The sequence below is a fragment of the Athene cunicularia genome, unplaced genomic scaffold (genome assembly GCF_003259725.1).
Source record: "Athene cunicularia isolate RWA unplaced genomic scaffold, athCun1 SCF_1, whole genome shotgun sequence".
Classification (NCBI taxonomy): domain Eukaryota; kingdom Metazoa; phylum Chordata; class Aves; order Strigiformes; family Strigidae; genus Athene; species Athene cunicularia.
The window spans coordinates 1,594,743-1,617,250 of NW_020799155.1; the positions used below are offsets into that span (position 1 = coordinate 1,594,743).

At 37.2% G+C, this 22,508-nt stretch overlaps 1 protein-coding gene across 4 annotated transcripts in view; it reads left to right on the forward strand.

Annotated features, from left to right (window-relative positions):
- Window positions 1-22,508, forward strand: part of INPP4B (inositol polyphosphate-4-phosphatase type II B) — a 332,198-nt gene that overhangs the window by 228,354 nt on the left and 81,336 nt on the right. For all 4 annotated transcript variants that reach the window (XM_026866972.1, XM_026866970.1, XM_026866969.1 and 1 more), the window contains 3 exons: window positions 4,888-5,018; window positions 11,407-11,511; window positions 17,598-17,706. In XM_026866972.1, coding sequence (XP_026722773.1) covers window positions 4,888-5,018; window positions 11,407-11,511; window positions 17,598-17,706 — 345 coding nt within the window. The remainder of the gene's footprint in view (window positions 1-4,887; window positions 5,019-11,406; window positions 11,512-17,597; window positions 17,707-22,508) is intronic.

A 22,508-nucleotide genomic window follows, 5' to 3' on the forward strand; every position in this document is an offset into this window, starting at 1 on the left:
CGTCAACTCTAATGGCAACAGTATTTAAGGGCTAGTAATGTCAGAAATGTATTCAATCATGCAGTGTTTACAGATCTCTGGTTGCCTTGATGTAGTTGTGCATAAAGGAAAGCACAGATGTTTCAGTCCAGGTACAGAGCCTCCTAAATCATCCTGCGTACCGGTGTAACAGCTTGTCAGTAATAGTGCTTGCCATCAGCAGGGGAAGGCTGGGCAAAGCTAAAGTCCTCTAGAGGGCAAAGCACCCACCAATTGTAACTATGAAAATCAGTCTGAGTAAAAGAAGTTGTTGGTAGGAGCCTGGAAGGACATTCATGACATTTCTAATAAGTGCTGTGGGATCCTGAGGAGTCTCATAACTTATTCTTAGAATTTTTCATCTCTTTAAAATTGTGTTGTGTTAGCACCAGTGATCATTAATCTTTATACTAACAATCAGTGTGGCATATAGTGCTTTCAGCAGAGCAGAATCCAACATTGTATTTTTCTCCCACAATGGCAAAAAAAGAGTTTTGAAGAAAAGGCTAACAGGTAGATTTTAGATATTTTTAATGGGGTACTGCTTCCAACCATAATGGGAAATGCTTGGCGAAAGCTGGTATAATTGGTCTGCTAAATGAAAAAAAAGTGGATATGAAAATCAGAAAGTACCTGAGAAAGGCTTAAAAATCAGCTAATTAGCTAATGTTTGAAGTGGAGGAGGAGGACGGATGGGACAGATTGTTTACGTCCATATTCTGGTTACATACAAATGGGGCAAAATTATGTCAAGGACACCAAGGAGACAATGAAAACTGAGACGTGCTCCTGGGTGGAGATTTCCATTGTGCACTGACATTAAAAACTGTCCAGGAGACAGTTTGAGGAGCTGAACAGAAAGACGCAAACGAAGCTTGGATTTGATTCTGTATGAAGAGTTGAAGTTGATGCTGAGCACAGTGTCTGTCGTGGTGATGAGTGCAATTACCTGGAAAAGACAGGATTTGGAGTAGGAGAAAAAGATGATAAATAGCTCTCTTTTAACAATATTGAGTTTGCTCTGAGTTTACTGCTGTGTTGACAAACTATTCAAAATTCCGTGGCTGCATTGAAAAGGTGAATCAGTAACCAACTTGCCCTCTGTAGAACCAATATATGTTATAAATATTAATTTTCTTTTATAGCACAATTGTTGTTTGACATGATTACTGGTTGAAATGTGTTTTTAAAGTTATTCAATGAAATAATTTCTGGTATAATAGAACTATTAAAACAAATACAATTTATTTATTTATTTTTTTTTTAAGATTGTTGCTGTGGGTATTAGCAAGAACTATAAGCTTCCACATTTGAATTTATGTTTCTTCCAGTCTGTTTACTTTTGGGAGGGCCCCTTCACGATAATGATAATAAAGCTTGGTACTATGGAATGTTGTTGATGAAGCTTAGATATATGAAAGATAATTCTTATTGCAGTCATAATCCAAAGTTGTACTGAATCAACAACAGCAGTGACAAGTAATAAGACATCACAAGGCAAAAATATTTTCTAAATCCCATGTCATATATTTGTATTTGAAAAAAAGAAAATGTGCAAGAAGGCTGTTTTTGGAAGAGTAGTGTCTATGCCATATAATCCTGTTATATCATGAGTTTGATTTTGCTCTATTTTCAAGTGAAAATAAATTTAGAGAAGGTAGTATTTAACATTTCCATGCTATATATTGCCCCGATCCAATGTCGGGGGAAGCTTTGATATGATCTCAAGAGTGAGATTAAGACTCAAACAAGGTCAAATGTTGAACACCCCAAACAGATTTTATTATTAAAGGTGAAGAGTGGTAGCGATAGGACAGAATGGAAGGAAAAGACAGAAATCAAGCAAGCATCCAGGATAGAGTCACAAGAATAGTCACCACCATGGATCCAGCAGTGCCCCGTTGGTCCTCAGTCTTCAGTTCTTCACTGGTGGGTGCACACAGAGCAAAGTTTTCTGTTGCCTTTTAAGTTCATTTTATCAGCTGAATCGCATACTAGACAAGGAGGGGCAAGTATTCCACAAACTCATTTCCATGAGAGATGGGGAAAAAGGTGGAGCATGCGTTCTGCACATGTATTGAGGCGGAAACAGGGTGTACCACCCCTTGTCCAATAGACACAGTGGTCGTACTCACCCTGCCCACCTTTAGTTTTTCCTCTGTTCCCACAGGTTTTTGATGACTTCATGCTTCCTGAGCAGTCATCTGGCTTCTGGGGCAGAAATGCTCACCTCTTATCAGTTCAGTGGCGAAGACAGGAAGTCGTTAGTAAGGCGGGCATGGTGTCTGGCATACACAATAGAGCCACAAAGTTTTGGGCTTACACAATGGAGCCAGTGATTAGAGGTACTTGTGCTTGAGGGGAAACATTTGGTTTCACTGAGTCCATGCCTCCCCCTTTGAGGCTTATCTAAGGAGTTTGACAATGCAACTGCAAGGCAGTGGGGGGTTGCATCCTTCCATACACTCCTGCTTCTTTGGGTGACATTCCTTAGACTAACCGAAGGCCACAGTTTGTCCTTGAGATTTGTTCAAGGTCTTACTGACACCACCCCGTGACTTGAAGCACACACACAAGCAAGTTTTGGGACAAATCATTTGACGTTTCAGTTTCTCACATATTTGCTCTAGATTACTATAAAACTGCACGCTTACTGTATTAAAACACTGCAGATGCGTCTTTTTGTGACATACTGGTGGCTGTATTTTGACTGCAATGATGTGTATGTGGTTTTGAGATGAAACAAATATAAGCTTCCTCGACAATGGTAAGATCAGGATTTGACATTCCTTGAAAACATGTTAAAGTTAATATGATGGGATTTGAGCTTTCCCTTCCAGCTGCTGTTAGTGTCAATGGAGTTAACTCATAGTCAGCCAGTTAAACCAGTTTTGGTTTTTGGTTGGATGTTTTACTCTGAGATAAGGAGTTTCTACTCCTGCTGTTGCTTGACTTGAGCATGCAACCAACAGCTACAGGAGCAGGCTTTGCTAGAGAGACCAGAGCCCCAGCAGTAGGTTTTCCATGGGACAGAGGGCTCTGTGGTGTGTTGATATGCCCACCTCTCACTGTGTATTATTTCTCCGATCTTCGCAGGAGGAGCAGTAAAGTTTTGAAGCTCAGCCAGGTCCAAATGTTGTTCCTAAAACTACTGAAGACAACATAAATATTAAGGGCCAAAATATCTTCACTGAAAATGCATAAAATTGCATACTCTGTCAAACATTACAAACTTTTGTTAGGAGGAAGCCTTGAGATTTTCATTAAATGGGATGTCCTTTTATATTTTAAGTTGCTAAAAGCTTGCAAGGAAAATGATGGTTGAAAATGGCTTTGTCCTCTTACTGTTGATGATTCTTATGCTACAGCATTGCCAGTTTGTATCGATGGAGGAAAGTTGAACTGTTTAATCTACTTCTATTTTTTGACTTGAATGAAATAGGAAAAAAAGTCATCATGTCATTAGTATAAACTCCTACTGAGTCCATGTGTTGTAATCTGTTTCCATTTTGATACTTTCAAGGGCATGTATAAACAAAATGCTTTAATTCTGCTTCAACTGCAATCTGTTTGAATTTGGTTGTTGTATTAACCAAGAGCAGAATTATGCTTATATAGCTTATACTAACACTGTTCACTCTATTGCAAAGTTAATAATGATGGAGAAAACATCAGTGTATCAGTGGGGGGCTTTTCTGTTTAAGAAATAATTTTAAGATTTTTTTTTTTTTTTTTTTGGCTAGTGGTCATAACTGTCGCAGTAAGTGCAGTTCTGTCTTCCTGTGCTGCAGTGTCATTGGTCTTTTTCCTCCCTCTTTCCACGGCCTCTTACCCTGTTTTTCCTTTTTCTTCACTAATTTTCCTATATGCAAGAGCTGTTCTCAGGATGTCTTTTTTGAGCCTTTGAAGAATAGCAGTGAAACAGTCTGCTTGATACTTTGAGGAAAGTGAGGAAAACTAGTTGGTTGTGTTGCAGGAGTTTTGTCCTGAACAATTCCAACTGTTTGAATACGAGATCTTTCATTTTCAGTTTCTTTAAAATCAGGTCCCCAAAGTGTCTCTGGGATAGATATAGGATGAACTTTGCAGGGGGAGGAACAAACAGAAAGCCCATTGTACTGTAACTATGCTTGTTTGTGTAGGAAATTAAAGTGATCTCTATTTCGCTCAGGTCAGCTCTCAAGAGTGTACAGGAAAACTGATAATTTGCTAAAGGATTTCCTTTCGGATTTTCAGTGACATGTTTGGTTACTATAACAGGGCTGTTTTGACCTGATGAACACAGCTGTAAGGCTGAAGATAAAGTGTTAGGGGACTGGTGAGTTTTTTTTGGTTTGTGTGTTTTGTTTTGAGCACTAAAGAAATGTGGTGAGGGCTGGTATGTTGGTTAAACTGACTTTTGTAGAAACACTGCTAGAACTGTGTTTACAATGTGTATGAAAGTATCCAAAGAGTCGAGTGTATCAAAACCTCTATGCTTCAAGTGTTGGAAAAGGAGCAAACTTTGTATTCTTTACAATGGTGTTTAATATTTCTTTGCAAGAAGTTATTTTGCTGTGAACACAGCTCTCTGGCCTGGAAGCCTTCTTATCTCCAGGGAAGAAATAATATTTCAGTTTGCAGGCTGTTGTATTTGCACCAAATGAGTTTTGAACACAAGTTACTGTATTATTCACTAATTTGACATTCTTTATTGTGTAGCTAAAAAATAGAGCTGAAATCAGCAGATTTCACAAGCGTCGTGAAACCAGATTTTATTTCAATTCGGAAGTGCTTTTGATGTTTTTTAACCAACTGTTTTTGGATTAATTTGGATGACTGTTAATGGATTAAATAAGGTAATTTGTGCCTTTTTGCCTTTTGTTACAGGAATCAGGAACTTAAAGACTTGGGAGAACTTGCTCCTCACTGGGACAATATGCGCAGGAGTGTTATTGCTCACTGTGATCAGATGTTGAGCATGTACCAAGATACTCTTGCAGAGCTTGGGAAGCATACAGGTACGAATCTGTGATGCTATGACAGTAGCTTCTCCTTTTCTGAAGCAGTTAAGAATTAACTAGATTATTATTAAATACTGGTGTATTCAGCAGAAAATAAAACACATTAAAATGAAATATTTGTATTTCTGAGATACTCACAGGTGTCCTGTTTCCTCATCTAATTTTTTTTTTCATTCATTCCAGCAGTTTTTCACAGTTAACATGGTCCATGGTTACAGAGCAGCCAAAAGAAATTGGAGAAGGGGATGCTTGTGTCTTAATTGCATGTTCCCCTGAATATACTGCTCTGCTAGTATTGAATACCATCTGCCTATTGAAACCAGCCTTAGAGGCAGTTTTGTCAGTTTTTCTTGAAACCTAACAATTTACATTCAACAGTCTACAGGATAGCAGTAACATTTAGCTGTGCTTTGCATATCCTTAGTGTAGTAGTTGTCGTTGCCCACGTTGTGCCAGAAAAACACAGAATTAGTATGGGATGGGCAGTCTGTCCTCAGTCCAGAAATAGCAGTATGTGCTGCCGTGGGTTTTTTTCGTGTGGAGACAGTGGTCTTATATTCCTGTGTGCACTGGTTCAGTTAATATCTGCTGGAGTCCTGTGGTCAGGGACTGTAATGTATCGTAGTGTCAGCATGCCAGTGGAACAAGACAGCATCAGCGACAAACGTGCAGAAAAGGCAGCTGCTGGTCTTTTCTTCCTGTAGTATTTCTTATAAAAAGAACAAGAAAAAACCTGCAGAATTAATTATTTTTTTCTTTCGAATTTATTTTCGTTTGATTATTCACAAATCATTCAAGGAACTTATGATAATTCTTTTCTATTTTGTGAGACTACCGGAATGATTTCCGGAATAACACTGTATTTTGAGCAAACAAAGATTTCTGTCTGTTTATAGCATGTCTTTCTGCCTCTTCCTGCTGGTGCACACACACACACACACACCCACCCCCTTAGTTTTTGAGGTGTTCTGGAAGGAAATGGGCACATTTGTTCTGAATTACTACAAAGGCCTTCTTGTTAATGCTGCTTTCTTGCTGGTGTCAGATTTCTAATGCCAGTCCTCACAATCGCCATCTCAAAATGCGTTTTTGATGACCGTGCTGCCATTATTGCTTGCATATGCTGTTTTGCTCTGTATTGTCACCATTAGATGTTTCTGCTGTGGCCTTATATATACATAAGTTTGCAATCTAGAATAATTCTTAAAAAGGGATACAATATGGTTATGAATATTTGTAAGAACGAAGATATAAATGATGATAACAGCATTTGGAATATATGGTATATATTTATGGAGAATTTTCAGTGTTTTCTTAATTATTTCTAGCTTTCTACATAGTCGAAACAAAAATTTTTTTGTGTGTACTGAGAAATGGATCTTAGTTCAATATACAACTAAAATGCAGAGCAGAATAATTTCTTCTTATAGAGAATTGAGCGCATTTATTACAATGAATCTGCTGCATTTAGTAGGTGAGACACAAATCTTTTCCTTCCAAAATAGGCATTAAAACTGTATTTTTACCCTTTAGCCATCATCTTCTAATACAGAACTCAGCATGGTATTTCTCATTCCATATTGGTCCGGGAGAGCTCTCTTGGTCACAAGAAAGAGATATTCCATTATAGACTAACTGAAACTAAGCACTTTGGAGCAGTTGATCACCTGCCTAAATGGGGAGGAAAAAAGCTCATCTTTAACACTAAATGTTGCCTAAAAATTTGTCCTTTGGTTGCAAAAGTGTTAATTCTTGTATTTATGATTGTTTACCATCATCGCAATATTCCAGTTCTGATTTTGTCAGACTACCTCCTGATCCAGTATGAAACTTCATATGTATCTGTGTTTTAACTTATATATTTCTTGAATACTTTGCTATTTGCATTTTGAAAGCACTCCATAAAGTATCATATACAAGGCAATAAATACAGATTATGAAGGAATCAATGTAATAATTATCACTTGCAGGAAAATATTGAAATGACATTTTGAGATTAAATTTAAAAAAAGACAATGTAATCTATTAAGCATAGATCCTGCAAGGCCTGTATTGTGCCAGGTGAATTTGAAAAGGGTTAATGATGTTACATGACCTGTCTTACCTGTGGTTTGAGAGAACGGCAGTGGACCAGGGAACCTGAGATTATTCAGGACAGCACCAGTAAATATGAAAAAGAGTAGGAACATTTCTCCAAAAACAAAGCAAAGCAGGAAACCAAAGCAGCCTAATAATTGTAGTGGAGATAAGAAATAATGAGGTGGTGTTAATTTTAAGGCCAATGCTCAGGCAAATAACTAAATCTCATTTCTTCAACAACCCTTTCCCCCCCTTACTAGTACAGTGCTGGTAAAATACTTGTTTATACTTGGAAATCTTGTATGAAAAGTTACTTTGACATTGAAAAATTTATTTTGTTGTGATCAGTGGGATATGTGCACATTCTAAAGCCTTCATTACTGGACTAAAGCCAGTCCTTCTAATGAAGACAATATTTACTTTCAATCCTGCACTATTTTTTTTTTTTCTTATCAAATCAAAAATTAAATTAGATAAATCCTCTGAGTAGTGAGTATCCTTTTAAAGTTGTTCCACAGAGGTCTAACATTTTTTAATTATAGAGGGGGATATATTGTGTATACATATGTAGAGCTACGCTAAAACCTTAAATCTGCATTTTGATCCAGTAGGCAATGTAGGATTTGGCTGCCCAAAAGTAAAAGAAAAACTAGAACAGACTCCTACATGCTTCTGCTGTCCATTACTTGCCTTTAACTAGATTTTCTTCTGCCTATATAATTTACAAGTAATTGCAATTCTGTGTGAAAAAGATTGATCTCTGCATACAGTTTTCAGAAGTTTGTTGGTATTGGGTTTTTTTTAAAAGCAATAGGGTGGATGAGGATAAAATTCCCTTCAAGTTTTAAGATGACCCGATTTCTCTTACATGCCCATTTGGGATGGTTCTTCTCTATAAGCAGTACACATTATAACTTTAAAAAACAAGATTATAGTGTTTGATAAGAAAAGCAAGACAGACATATTTGACTTCATACTGTAGCTGCACAAAAAATAACAATGAGAGACCATTGTAGAGACTGGAAATTAAAGTATTCACAAGACAGAAAATGCTAAGATCAGAGATATGAGTACAACTTGAATTCAGACTTTTCAAGTCACCATATTTCATCAGAGTCTTCTTTACTTTCCCATTGTCAGAGAATCATGCCAGAAAAGATTTTGCTTTACAGTTTGGGCTGTGTAGGCTTCTTATTTTATCTTTGTCAGCACATTGCCCAAGTTCAGGTTAAAGCAATTCTCTCCATTCTGAAACATATTAAGGAGTGCAGTGCTCTGGAGTCACCTGTGCATCTGCACTGGAGATCCAGATCTGCTCCCAACAGGCAGCCACCCATCCGAGCAGGGGTGGTTTTGTGATCAGCACTACTTCTGCTTCAGAACTCGACAAGCTTCGTTTTCTAAACTAGATCAGACTTCTGTTATCTGGCCTCAGATGCAAAATTTCTGAGTGGAGTTGTTATTTTGGGAAGCCTTATTTTAAGGCAAGGTCAACTGACCACATTCCTCTAGGAAAGCCATGGAGTGCTTTTGCCTCGCTGCCATGTTGGCAGCCAGAGATATGTGAAAGCACTAACACTCAGTGACACTCTTCTCCCTCCTTGGTACCTCAAAAGCAGTGTCAATGTTAACATGTTTAGCATTTTTGCTTTGTTACTCACTGAACAATTGCTTTCCTTTAACAAGGGGCTTTTTATATGTATCTTCTCACAAACAATTCTGAAGGACCAACTCCATGCAAGTCATCTAGGTGCGAATATCTCCAATCTCCTTTTGGAGGAGTTTAAGGAAACTGAATATTGCTCTGGAGAACTGGACCATCCCTGCCTCTGTCACAAAGTTCCTATGTGACAGTAGACACGTCAGACTTCAGATGTGGCTAGTGTGTGTGTTTCTTTTTTGGAAGCCTGGCAATAGATACAAGCTGTTTTGCAGAAGTACTCAGTACTTATGGATGTAATTCAGCTCAGTGGGAGCTGTGCTTCCAAAATGGAATGTGATATTGCATTATAATGTGTGCTCTGCAGAATGATATCTTATATCTCATATTGATGCACTGTTGCTTAAATGCTTTGACCTCAAGCTATTCTCTACCATTAGAACAGATAAAATTCTAACCCCTTTACTCAGTCAGTTAAAATGATTCTATAAATACTTGTAAAGCCCTTAGAAACTGTTGTGATGCATGCAGCAGACAGGTTTGAGGAAATTAATAATCCTGTCTTTGTGGGAGGTTTAAGCAAGATATTTGAATCCGGATACCAAAGTAAAAGTTGGAAACAAAATATTGAATCACTACTTCTAGAGCTACCAGCAAAGACCCTAAACATTCAGTGAGCTGGAAAAACCTAGTGTGTGATATGCCATGGAAGTTTATTTCACGGTTCCTCTCCAGGTGGATATCAAATGAAGGTTGCATCTATATTCTGGTATTTCCTAACTTTGAAGAGTTTAATTTTGCAACCGTAATAGCAACTATTTTATTAGAGGGAACATACATTTCTTGGTCCTTAAGTACAACTTACCAAGTTATTTAAAAACAAACAAACTATACTGAAGATTAGTTTTATCGTATGGAGGATACTGTCAAATACAGATTGAGATATTAATTCCACTGCATGGATCTCTCATACCTAAGTAAACAGAGTAACTGATAGCAGTGGGTGGTTATTATCCCATATGTTTCTGGCACTGGACGGGAAGGGTTTCTTGATTCACAGCTATTCCCTGAAAAGAGGAATAACAACACTCAGCAATGCTGTATATGTTCTACTCCACATCAGGACAGAAGTGTCCTCTAGCAGGCTCTTCTCCTCTTCTCCCTCCTACTCTTCTTTTGCCTGTCCCTTTTAATCTGCTGTCATCTTATTCTCCTCTTATTCTGCCAGTGTCTCCTTTTTTCAGATCCAGTTACCATTCCTGAAGCTTTGTTCTTGGTCTCAGCTGAAATCTCATAAATAATCTGTCCCCCCTTTCTGTTTCCTCTCCTAATGATTTACGATCTCCTCAGCGGCACTATTCATATTTCATGGCTGATACAGTTCGAGTTCCCTTCACTGCTCCCATAATTTTGACTTTCTGTGCCTTCCAGATACAGGTTTCCCACTGCTATTCCTCATCATCAGTGATTCCTGGTTTCAGCCTGCATGTCCAGGTTTCCTATCAAATCTGAATCTTTGACTCCTGTCAATTGCTTTTCTTGCTACCTTTGCTATTAATCTTTGTTAAATTATTATTTGAAGTTACTAAACTTAGTTAGCAGCCTAAGAAGGCTTGGCTGGTCTTGGAGAATCATTGGTGCCCTGTGGCAATGTGATTTGCACTGGGAGGCTCAGTACTTAGTCCTGTTGGAATCTATGGCAATTTCAACAGAAAACCTCTAGCAAATCTTAGTCGAGCAAGTCAAAAAGAATAATTTCAAATATTTCCTTTATCTCTCTCTTTTTTTTTTTTTTTTTTCCAAGAAAAGGTTGGACCTTTCCAATGTTATTTTTCTTTAAATCCAATCTGAATCAGAGGAACTGTAGTCAAAATGATTAATAGTTGGCAAAATGATAGGGTGCTGAAAAAATCATCTAAGTAAATGTTGGGCTGTCTGAATGAGAAGATAGGACCACCTCTCTTTCCTAATCTACACCCTTTTATTTTATATATAAACTGTATCAAATATCTCCAGGTAAATTACATTTCCAAACTGTCAGGCTTTAATTATATTCCTTTATACCACCGAAGAGTTACTCATAATCTTATATTTTTGAAGTACGCAATCAGATTAAATTTTTTTCCCAGCTTTTTTGTGCTGCTTGTGATTCTGGCTTTTTAGAAGGAAAACTAATTTGTAGCACTTCTTAAGATGGTTTATGTTTCTTTATTTGAACTTTCTAGGAAGAATGCGTAGCCTACTCAATGTAATACTTTTGGTTTAGGAAAAAAATGTTTCTTGGTGTAAGTGTAGTACCATCATAGCTCTGTATCCCTGTGTTTTTAGCACAGGATAACCATAACGCACATTAACTGTGACATTGTTTCCAGCAGAGTGCAGACCAATTTCAGACAGCAGTAAAAATGTCTATCACCTAGAATAAAAAATTATATTGTTTTGTGAATTAAAAGCTGTTTTGTTGCTTCCAATATGGATACATGCTGAGACTCGGTTAGTGAACCATTCTTCTCCTAGTATACAATTACACATTAAAAGTAAATTAAAGACGACTCCTAACATGCAAGTATTGTCCTTGCATTAAAAAGAAGAGAAAACATCTGCTGGGTGCTTAAAATAATGATTCTTTAAAATTTGGTTTTTCAGGTTCTTCCTTCAAATCAAGCTGTAGCAAAGGAGAAAAAACATTAGAATTCATCCCAATTAATCTTCATCTGCAAAGAATGCACGTGCATAGTCCTCGATTGAAAGGTAATGTATATTCTGCAGAGAAATTCCCCACGTATGACAAAGTATGCTTTGAAATACAGTTAAACTTGCAACCGAGTGGTATGGTTGCCATTTTAGCTCTTGTTAACCTGTAAATTTCTTAATTTATGTATCCAGTTTCAAGGATGAACATTAGGTGGACAAGCTTTCAGATGAAACCTTAAAACCACAGTAGAACTGAAAGGTATGGTGTTAGAGAGTTATTGGCCATTTTGAATTCTTCACTTAATGGTAGGATACTGGCAACAAACATGTTAAACTTTGTAGGTGGCACGTAAAGATGCCACAAATAAAAAACACAGAAAGTTTTTTTTTTTTTTTTTTTTTTTTTTTTTTTTTTTTTAGTATAATAACTGTATGTGTAATTTGGGTTTACATGGATTTGGAATAATGCTGACAAGAAAAAAAAAATTGCAGGACATACAGCGACTTTTAAAGAAAATTCTGAGATTGATTTCATGTTGCATGTGTTTTGCCAATCACTGGTTTGGACAGTATTAGCTTGGTTGTAAGATTCATGTAGCACGGCTTGATATAGAAAGTTTCTTGTATGACTAGATTGTTGCTTAGCTTTTTGGTTGGTTTGGTTAGTTTGGTTTTTTAATAAAATCAAAATCAAGCTGCCAAATTCATTATTTAAAATTCTGTACTGCTGTACAGACTGTTTAATGGGCCCTAGAAACTTTCTGTGTGGTTATTTTCTGCCTCTGTTTTGTGTACGTATCTGGAATCTGCCTGTCTTCCTGACGGGTTTGATTTCATTCTCTCAGGCCTGGGCATCTGCTTCTAAAACCCAAGCCTTCAGTTTTGGATGTTTGGAATATTTCTAGAGCAACTGAGTATGTACTGTCCATAGAGGAGCACCCTTAAGTAACACATGAGATGAAAGAAGTGATGAAGTTTCCCTGTCCTCTACATTACCTTACAAATTCTGAAACCTGCATCCAGATGTACTGCTACTGAGACTGATCGGAAGTCTTGAGTCTATGCTGAAATTTAGGAATTGGGTCCAAAGTTAAAGCTATGCAAGGGATTTCTCTGTCTTATTTTATGAAGGCACAAGTTTTGGATACTGACTGCAGGTCTTGGAAACCTAAGGAGTGGTTAACTAAATTTCTTCCGAGTTCTTTTTTTAAAATAAATTCCAGGGGTGTTGTGCTTATTTTGTTTCTGTGACACTTCAAAGAAATAAGTAAATGCAGAATTATGTTCACTGAAATGCATTGGTAACCTATGCATGGTTAAAAATACTCTGTTATAACAGAGCAGAACTAATACAGTCATGATTCATACTGACACAATGCACAATGTTCAATAAGATTCACGTCCTTCTAGGGCACTGGCTTAATTTTTCATTGTGATTTTTAATGTCAGTGTAGTGTAAAAGCCGGTCTTGCCTGTCTTGTTTCTAAGGTGGGTTTTTTTCCCCACACTGTGCCACCAGAGATAGCCACAGAGCACAACACATTTCCTCCCAGAGACTGCCAGGATGAACTCACCGGCCTAGGGAATGTGAGTTGCACGGTTCCATTAAGGACTGTGTTACTTCTAAACTTAATATATCCTATTTCTTAGGAAGCCTTAATGAGCTGCTTGTGCCTCAGCTTATTCAGTGCTACCCTGTGCCATGTAAGCATTTGCTTAGTGTTAAGTGAAAATATCTCACTATTATGAAAATACTGTGAACTTCTAATGCCTTCTGGAAAGGAGGATAATTTTCTGGAATGTCGTCTGTGATTCTGTTTAATACAAAATTCTGTTGTTGCTGTTTGCATATAATTTTAGCAGCATCGTTTACAGGTAAAAGATGATACATGCATATGAGCAAATCATAGTACAGTGAATAATTTGTTGATAAATTGAGATCTATTAAATTTGCTGTCACTGTATAAACACAGAAATTACACTCTGTAATGTTTTTGCGTTATACCCTCTGCATCTAAGCACATTTTAAAACCGTTACTGCAAACAATGATTATAGGAGCATTTTACTGTGTACTGCTGATGTTCATCCACTTCCAGGTTGGAACATGGGGAATTCTGATTGTCAGATACTGTATTGGTTCAATATTTCATTATTTCTTTTACTAAATAATGGTGCCTCCAAACATTTTAACAAGATGGGGATTTATAGTGACAGGACAGCACAAATTTTAATTTAGCTAATGTTTTAAAGTTAATTAATTAACTCAAAAGCATTTGTAGATTTGTAATGACTATAGGCAGCCAGAACCTTAATTTTATGTCTTTTCAAGAAAAACTCTCTGGGAACAGGGCATTGTGTGTTTATTTGCTAAACAAAAAATTGAAATGAGACATGCCACTTACTTAATCACCCACAACCTTTACGCTGCTTGAGTTTTGGTTTGTATTTAATGAATTTTCTGCTTTCTCCTCCAAACCCACTTTGCTTGTGGCATACAGTTAATCCATAATTGAAAAGGATACAGAAAGAAACAAATGTTAGAATCATCTTCTAAATTTAGAACTTTGTTTAAATTATAAAACTCTCCCCTTTTTCTTTAGCTCATGTTCATTCCACTGACATGAGGATTAGATAACACTGCTCTTGTTACACTCAAGTTTAGGCATTGTGAAATGTTAATAGAGAACTTGTCTTTAAAATGGGGAGTTTTTGCTTACACATATTTTTGGAAGACTGACACCTTAGATATGGGGAGCTCTTTTTATTTCTGTATATGCAAAATAGGTTCCTCAATATGTTTAGTATATTTTGGTAGCGCTAAAGTATCAATACAATAAAAAGTAGTTGAAGATTGTCATTCTATTTGCCTTTGGTTGAATAAATTATGTCTGTATCTATTACATAGACACTATCCCATCTGTTTAGTTTACTGAAATAAGTTTTGTTTTTTGAGCACTAAGGAGTTGTGTCTTGTATTCAGTATATACAGCTTGAACACTTTGTAGCAACTGCTAATCATTCTGGAGTAAACAGCACTTTGACATCAAGTTGGTCTTTCATTCTCATCCCATGCTGTGCTTGACATATATCAAAGGGGACCTGGAATGTAACCAGGAGACTGACAGGAGAAAAGGGAAAAAAAACCCAAACAAACACAAAAGGAAAACACGGAAACATTCACAGAGGTGGTGATTAAACTAACTGATGAGCCATAAAGCTGTCACTAACGCTTACATTATCAGATGTCTTAATTTTGGGAATGCAAGATAGATTTTAATCCTGTCTATCATGTGTATGGACATGGATATGTGCTTTCTCTGTTCAACATGATCAATAATAGGTTTACTTTCACTGAACTTTGATTTGGGTTGTTATTGGGTACTGGCACGGAATAGAAAATATATGTTATATTGCCATAGCTTTGCTTTTGTCCCTAATTTATACATTAAGTGTGCTAGTTTTAAATAAATTCAGTGAACTGGAGAGATTTTTATTTTGCTTCTGTCCAGTGTGTGACACTGCCTCCTATGAAGGCAAGCAGGTTGTTTCAAACTCAAGATTGAGCTATGCTAGTCATAAAAATCCCTCAGCTTTTTTAATTGGTTTGGTAAAGCATAGGTCTATGGAAATTCTACCATGTCGCTATGATTGTCACCATGTTGCAAAACCTTTGTGCTTTGTTCAGGAAGGAGTGATGATCAGGTAGTTTATGTTTCTGCATGGTGAAGGAATTGTTGAGTTTTGGTGAGTGTGTAATTGGTGTTACTGTTTCTCTTGTATAAGCAGAAGGTGAGTGTATCTTTGAATCAGAATAATTAACATGAACGATTGATTTAAATCTCGGTTTCCTTGCACTCTAATCTTTTGCATTTTCTTCCTTCAAATTCTGAAGTATGTGAGGAAAGGTTGGGGGCTTTTATATCTATTAGTAATTTGGGGGGAGCACACTGACGAGATGATACAGCTCCTCTGACTTTCTGCTGCATTTTAAGCTTTGCCTCCACTGTAGAGGGTTGTCAGTCGTAGTCTGTTCTTGAAGCAGATGACGGTTGTGAGTTATTGGAGCATTCCTGTACCAGGGCACTTATGCTGACGCTGCATGTCCTTCACAAGGAGCCGCGGTGATGTGTAAGTGGAGCACATCACAAGGCATTCCTCCTGAGTCTTGCAGCACTTTCTGGTGTACTGTGGTCTGGAAAGTGGGAGTGAGACTGCCCTGTGCCCATCACCAGGGTCGTAGAAATCTTCCTCCTCTTTGCCATCCTCACTCTCCCATGTTTGCTTGCACAGGATGGGTGCTCATCTGTTCTGGGTGTTTGTGCCTCAAACAGCTGCTACTTGAGCATGCTGAGAAGAGGCCACAGGATGAATGAAATCTTCTTTCTGGGTAAATCACCCCCAAAGTAGCTATAAGCAGGGTCACTATCTATTTTCTGAGAGTTTGAAAAAGCACCAGGGTTTAGTCTTTTAAATGTTTTCCTGTAATTTCATGAGTTATCTCTAAACATAATCAGAAACCATTATTCAGTTAACCTGATGGGTTCATCTCTTATTTTGGTTTCAAGCCACTGATGTTTTAAGCAATAGAACTACTTATTGTCAAGTACTGATGGAGTTCTAATAGCCCAGGTTTATGTATTATGGATAAACCTCTGTGAAGACATGAAAAAATGAGCTATTTAAGAACCTTGAAGCTCACCTTAGGCTAATGAAATTATGTCACTTCTCCTTTTATTGAGGAGTCAACAATTCATTAGAGTTCAAATCAATTTGAGCGAATATGCTTTGAGATTCAACTCTGGAAGTAAAGCATAGTTCATTAACTGTGAAGCACTTTTACAGTGTTCTTGCTTCTAGGGATGTTTACCATCAGAATGCAAGAAAAGTTCTATTTTAGGCAAGGATTAGCTTTTAATTTACATGGAAGGCCTCCTTGATGAATAAAACAGTTCACACAAAAAAATCCTCTAATGCTTCCTTTAGAAATACATTTTAAGAATGAGGCATTCTGACCTGTATTTTTATACCTCCAATAAACTTGTGCACAAAACAGGTACTGCTTAGTGCAAACGTAAATTCTACAAATGTAATCTTTAGACTTTGAAGGAATAATTATTGTGGTTTGGGATGTAATTAAATCTTCATCTCTGCGCTGACAGTCAGTCACATGCACAAAATGAGAGGCTCTTTTTAAAAAGATGTTCCATTTCCAGTTCTTTAAGCATACATCCATAGAAAAAGTTCATCCCTTATGTCACAAGACATCATGTACACACAGAGAGTAACAACAGTTTGTTGTCTCGGCAAGAATTTCAATAGTATAGTGTATTTCCCATTCTGGTAGCTTTTCAGGTGAAAACAGCTGACTTGCTCTGTGTTTATAAGCATATACAAAAAGTAAGCATATGTCATAGAAGAGGGCTCTTCAGTTTGTCATTAAACAGGTAATTATATCTGAAAGTGGAAGCTAAACAAATTCAAACTAGAAAAGAAATTGAGGTTTTTACCAGTCTGATTAATCATTGGAGCAACTTCTCTGGGAATGCATTTATTGTCACTGTCACTTGAAATCTTTAAATCAAGATTAGATGTTTCTTTGTGTTGTGGGGGTTTTTTGGTTGTTGTTTTGGGTTTGTTTTTAAATAAAAAAAAAAAAGAAAAAAAATGCCTTCACTCAACCAGAAGACATAATCTTGATGCAGGAATCAGCTGTAATTCTGTAGCCTGTATTATTCAGGCAGTCAAACTATTCCATCATAATGGTCTCTTTAGACTCTAAAATGCATGAATCTGTGTATCTCAACATGACTACAAGTTAAATAATGGAAGGGGCAATAAAGTGAAGTACACAAAGGGCCAATTTACATGGCAGCTTTGTAAACTGCGGAGCTAGAATGTTATTCTACATTGCGGTATATAATTTAGATGTAGCAATAAATCAGATAAACTTTCTAAGGTATGCAGGTGGCTGTATAGGAAGATTGATTAGCCCTTGGGCCTGCTTGAGACACAGATTCTCGATTATTCCTTGGAAATAATGTAGACTTGTTGTCCTCACATCCTGTGAAGTAGATATTGTAGTGTTTCCATACCTTCGGCGTAGGTGCATTCAAATCTCTGTGCTTGTCTGTTCCTGTTCTAGATGCTCTGTACGATGTCATCACTGTGGGAGCCCCGGCAGCACATTTCCAAGGGTTTAAGAATGGTGGTCTCCGAAAACTACTGAGTAAATTTGAGGCAGAAAGACGAAAGTAAGTATTTTTGTAAGTAGCTAAGAAAATATCACAAAATTTGCATTAAAGTGTTAAGAGCTCGCTGAGTAACAAAACAGTTTACCCTGCTGAATGCGTGAAAGATTAAAATCTAGTAGAACTGGACAAGGATGCATTCATAAAATGTTTTCTTTATCTCCCCTGGTTTGCTGGACTGCAAAATTGAAGCATGGTTTACTTTTTAGTGTCAAGACTTATTTTGAACACAAACTCAAAATTGTGAATTCTTCCCATATTTCAGGAAGCTGGTGCGATATCAGTGCTGTTGAGATATCTCTTTGGTAGCTCTTGTGCTAAGTGGAAAGCAGCCAAAGACTATTTTTCAATAAAGAAACAGTAGCTTAAGGTAGCTTCTTCACTGCTGACAGCCCCGGGCATATGTGGGAAAAAAAATGGCTTTAGCATGCCCGTGAAGTAAATAGGAAACTACTCTTTTTCTTACACTTTAGGAAGCCAAAATGAGACTAAGCAAAGATAAAGGCCTTAACTAGTGTTTCAGTTTATTGCTGTAGCCAGATGCTGTGCTAACCACTGACCATGTGCACAAGTGTTAGTTGCGTACTTTGCTAACTAAGAATTGTACATATTTGTGTTTGTTGCTATGGCTGTTAAGAAGTTTCCAGCAGCCACAGCTGTCACTGGCAGCACCCAGAGCTGTGACTGCTGAACGCTTGGACTAACTGTGCCAACCCCATGCAGTCAACGGTGCAGCATTCGAAAGGCAATGCGGGAAGTATTGTATGCACGCTAATCTAAACCATCGTGACGCACCACAGAAAATTAATTCCACTCTATTCCATGCTCAGAAAAGTTTCATAGGTACAATATCATAAACAATACAAGGAGAAATGATAAAAATCTACTGTTGACTTATAGGTTGACTAGAAGTTGGCATCAATGCTCAAACCAAATGAAAACCAGCAGAAATACTTGCTTTGAAAACGATATTATTATTTTTTTTCTGTTTGCGTTGCATGACATAAAAATCCTATTAAATCTTCTAAAATCTTTCATTTCCCTGGCCACCTCTGGTGAGAAAGCTTTCCAGTGAAACACAAGGCATGAGACTCATGAATGGACGTTGTGTTGACAGTAGGTACCTCTTCTGCTATCAGCAGACTGGTATAGGCAGCTTTATCCCCACGATATGGAGGCCTATGAAGTCCATGTTTCCAGACGAAGGAATTTTTCTAAAGACATTTCTTAAAGTATCTGCTACTTCACTATCTGATTAATATAGTTATAATAACATTTAACAGGTTTTCATGAAGTTTCATAAGAAGACGTTAAAGTTGTAAACGATAGAAAGAACTTTGCGGTTCCATTTCTCACAGTGTTCAGCTTTCAGTAAATGAACCATTTCTCATTTGCACAGTCCTGCAGCATGCCCCGTTGACGGAATGTGATTTCCCAAAAAGGATGATAGCTGTGAGACGAAACTATTACCTGTGATTTCATTGGAGAAAAAAAAAAAAAAAAGAAAATGCCTTTTAGGGAAGAGACCTAGTCTTTTTTGAGTTCTTCCTGGGAGAACATATATTGCAGTATCTCATAGGAATGAATAGACAATGCCATTGTTTCTTAGTTGCCCATAACAGTGGAGAGGAGATGATGATGGACTAGACTCCTTTCTTTTTACCCTGTGCAATGTTACATGTCAAAAGGCTAGAACAGCAAAGGATACTAGGTACAGCATAACCTCTTCTCATTTTCATTTGCTCTTATTTCACTGACTCAACCACGTAGACCTCTGTTGATAGAGGATTGCGTTCAGGAGCACTGGATAAAGCTTTGTGTAGGATTTATCAACGCATTTCATGTCTGTTTCTAAGTGCCTACACATCACCTCATACATGCCTTGCTTCTTAGACTGTTCTGCATCCCTGAGAAGCACCTGTATTTTGGTGACAGGATACTGGACCTTTACTCTGACAGTGCAGTTTTCTTTGTCTTTCTTCATCCCCCTGGAAGAGCAAAAGTCTGTCTTTAGGATAACTAGGGTAACTATGTTACTGTGCTGTTAGTCTCTTCCTAAATAAAGAGCCTGAGTCAGGCTAACAAACTGAAGTTTGAGCACTGAAAACAGGGAACTGCAGTTTTTAGCGAATCACTTACCAGATCTGAAGAAAGGGTCACTTCGCGTATGAATTCTCACAAAGTAGAAAAGAGGAAGCCTCCAAAATTCATCTTCCCTTCTGTCTTTGAGGGCAGCTCAGAGAAATTTCCACGTGCTGTTGTTTTTTAATTTAACTAGAACTTGTGCGAGTTGAAAGACAGGAGAAAGCAATCTCTGAATATCATCTCACTTATTTGAATATTCAAGACTGGGTTTACTTTAAATAGATACATGAAAGGACCATTCTCATTCTTACCACAGATTAGTTTCTTTCACTGAGGCAATGACACCTTTATTTTGTATGCACCTGTTCATTTAACTGCATGAGGATGCTTTGAGGACACATAGAATTTCCAGGGGCAGCTTTTACAATTTAAATTTTCTGTTTTACAATGGGAGCAGCTTTTCTGAAGATTTGGTTGAAGGAAGAAGTGACACCTTGAGATATCAGTGTAGAATATAAAATTAACAGAAACAAATGCAGATTTAGCAGTCGTTGCCTCTAGGCTATAACTGAGCTGAAGACCTAGAGGAAGATGTGGGAAGAGATTATTTCTCAAGCCAATTCCAGTAACTTTCAAGACATTGTTAGTGCACCTGACTGAACGTCTTGCGTGCTTTTGGCCTTCAGGCTGATTATTAGAACAGTTTATTGAAATATTCAACAGTGTCGACATATCTCAAAATATTCCTTGCTCAAACCTATACTCGTGGAATTAACAGACGAGGAACTGTTAACTGGTAACAAGGTTATACCCCACTTTGCAAGCGCATAATTGCATCTGCAATTGCCAAATCAAAACAACAGTGAAACATACGTTTCTTGAAAGTTTATCAAACAGAAGAATTTGGAAAATGTGTATCTGAAGATAGGTCTGGCGTATTTATAATTACATAGAATATACATTTTTGTGCAGACGAAAGAGGGGAAGGTATTGTATAATAATAATTATAAAAAATGCAGTATTCTTGCATTTTTTTTCTCTCATTTGTTACCACCAAACAATTTGTATTAAAAAAGATGGTAAATTTCTAAAATTCTAATAAAATAAGAGGGAGACTTAGTGGTATGTGATCTGAAGCCAGGTCCATCATTTTATAACCCATTCACAATCTGTACTGTTATTTATCTGTAACAAAAAGAGAGATAAAATGCTTTACCACGACAAACATCAGGCATGTCTATGAGGCATGACCCTAGTCTGTCTGTCCCTTTAGTAGCGAACTTCATAAGACCAGTAAGAATAATGGATGCTTTTAAAATAATGTTAAGGCATGATAACATTTAAATTCAAATAATTGAACTGTGATGATTAAGATATGCCAAATCATTGCAGAATATTAATTAGCTGTGTATGATACACCTTTATTTTAGAATTTTTTTTCATGATGCTGTATTGGCTTGTTCTTTTTATGTTTTCCTTCCTTATTTCTAGCTAATACAGAAGGTAAATCAGTTGATCATAGATTCAGTCTTCTGTTGGCCCGCTAGTATAGATTACTTCTCCTTCCAGCAAATGGAAGGGCTTGTCTTCTCATCAGTCTAGATGGCACAGCAAATTATTATTTTTAGAGCTCAGCTGTGCAGGAACATTTAAGGCAGTCATTCTGTAAGTTATGCCTCACTGGTTGAAATATTCATAAATTACTTTCAAGGTACACTGAGGATTTTTTTTCTTATCTAAAATCTAATTTGATGATCTCTGTTGTAGCCAAAACACATAGTCTTATGATTACAAGATTTTTAATGTCCCAGTACTAAGAAAAACAGAGGTGTCCCACAAGCTGTATTAGATGCTGTGATTCACTATGTTTTTGTACACCATTTCTAGCAAGCTCTTTAGAAATTCTCCTCTTTTAAATTAGCACAAGCTTAAAGCTGGAATAGTGCTAAAAAGGATTTTCCACTGTTTATTGGGGGGGGAGTGTTGTTTTTTTTTTAAAGTCATAATAATTTAATTTGGGTTTGAACTGTCTAAAAGGATTCTTTTTTGTATGATAAGGCCTAGATTTTTGGCCAAGGCATGAAGCATGTCCCTTGACCAACATATTCCTTACCAGATATTTTACTAATGCTGAGATCTCCAGGGTTCCTATTGCCTGAGTTGCATAACCTTCAACCCATTTCCATTCTCTGAGGAACTGGAAATGGTACTGTTTCACAGAAAATCCTGATGATATTGAAATAATAATGATATGTGTTTGATCTAATTGTAACATTTATTCCCAAAGGGAAACCACAGCCTGTCATGTGTAGCACTTTTCACAGAGATGTTATTCTTGGCTCACTTTCCCCTTTTTTTTGTGTGTGTGTGTATCTCTGTGTGTGTGAGAGAGAGAGATTAGACTTCATGGAGATGAACATTTTTTCACTGACCATAAAATCAATATATTACGGATGTTGGGAATTTTGCTGAGAAACTGCCAAATTTTGTGCTATTCGTGGAGATATAAAAATCTCATGGTAGTATTTTCTAGGCTCTATGAGCATATTTGTCTGAAAAGAAAGGGGACTAGGGCTAGAAAAAGAAAGGAAGGAGGATTTAGGGGGGCTTTATATGTGAAGGTTAGAAAGGATAATATGTTTTGGAGAGCAAGAAATTTCCATCAATATGAACTCAAGGAGACTGGATCTGTGACTTTGCCGAAAGGCTCCACTGAAAGG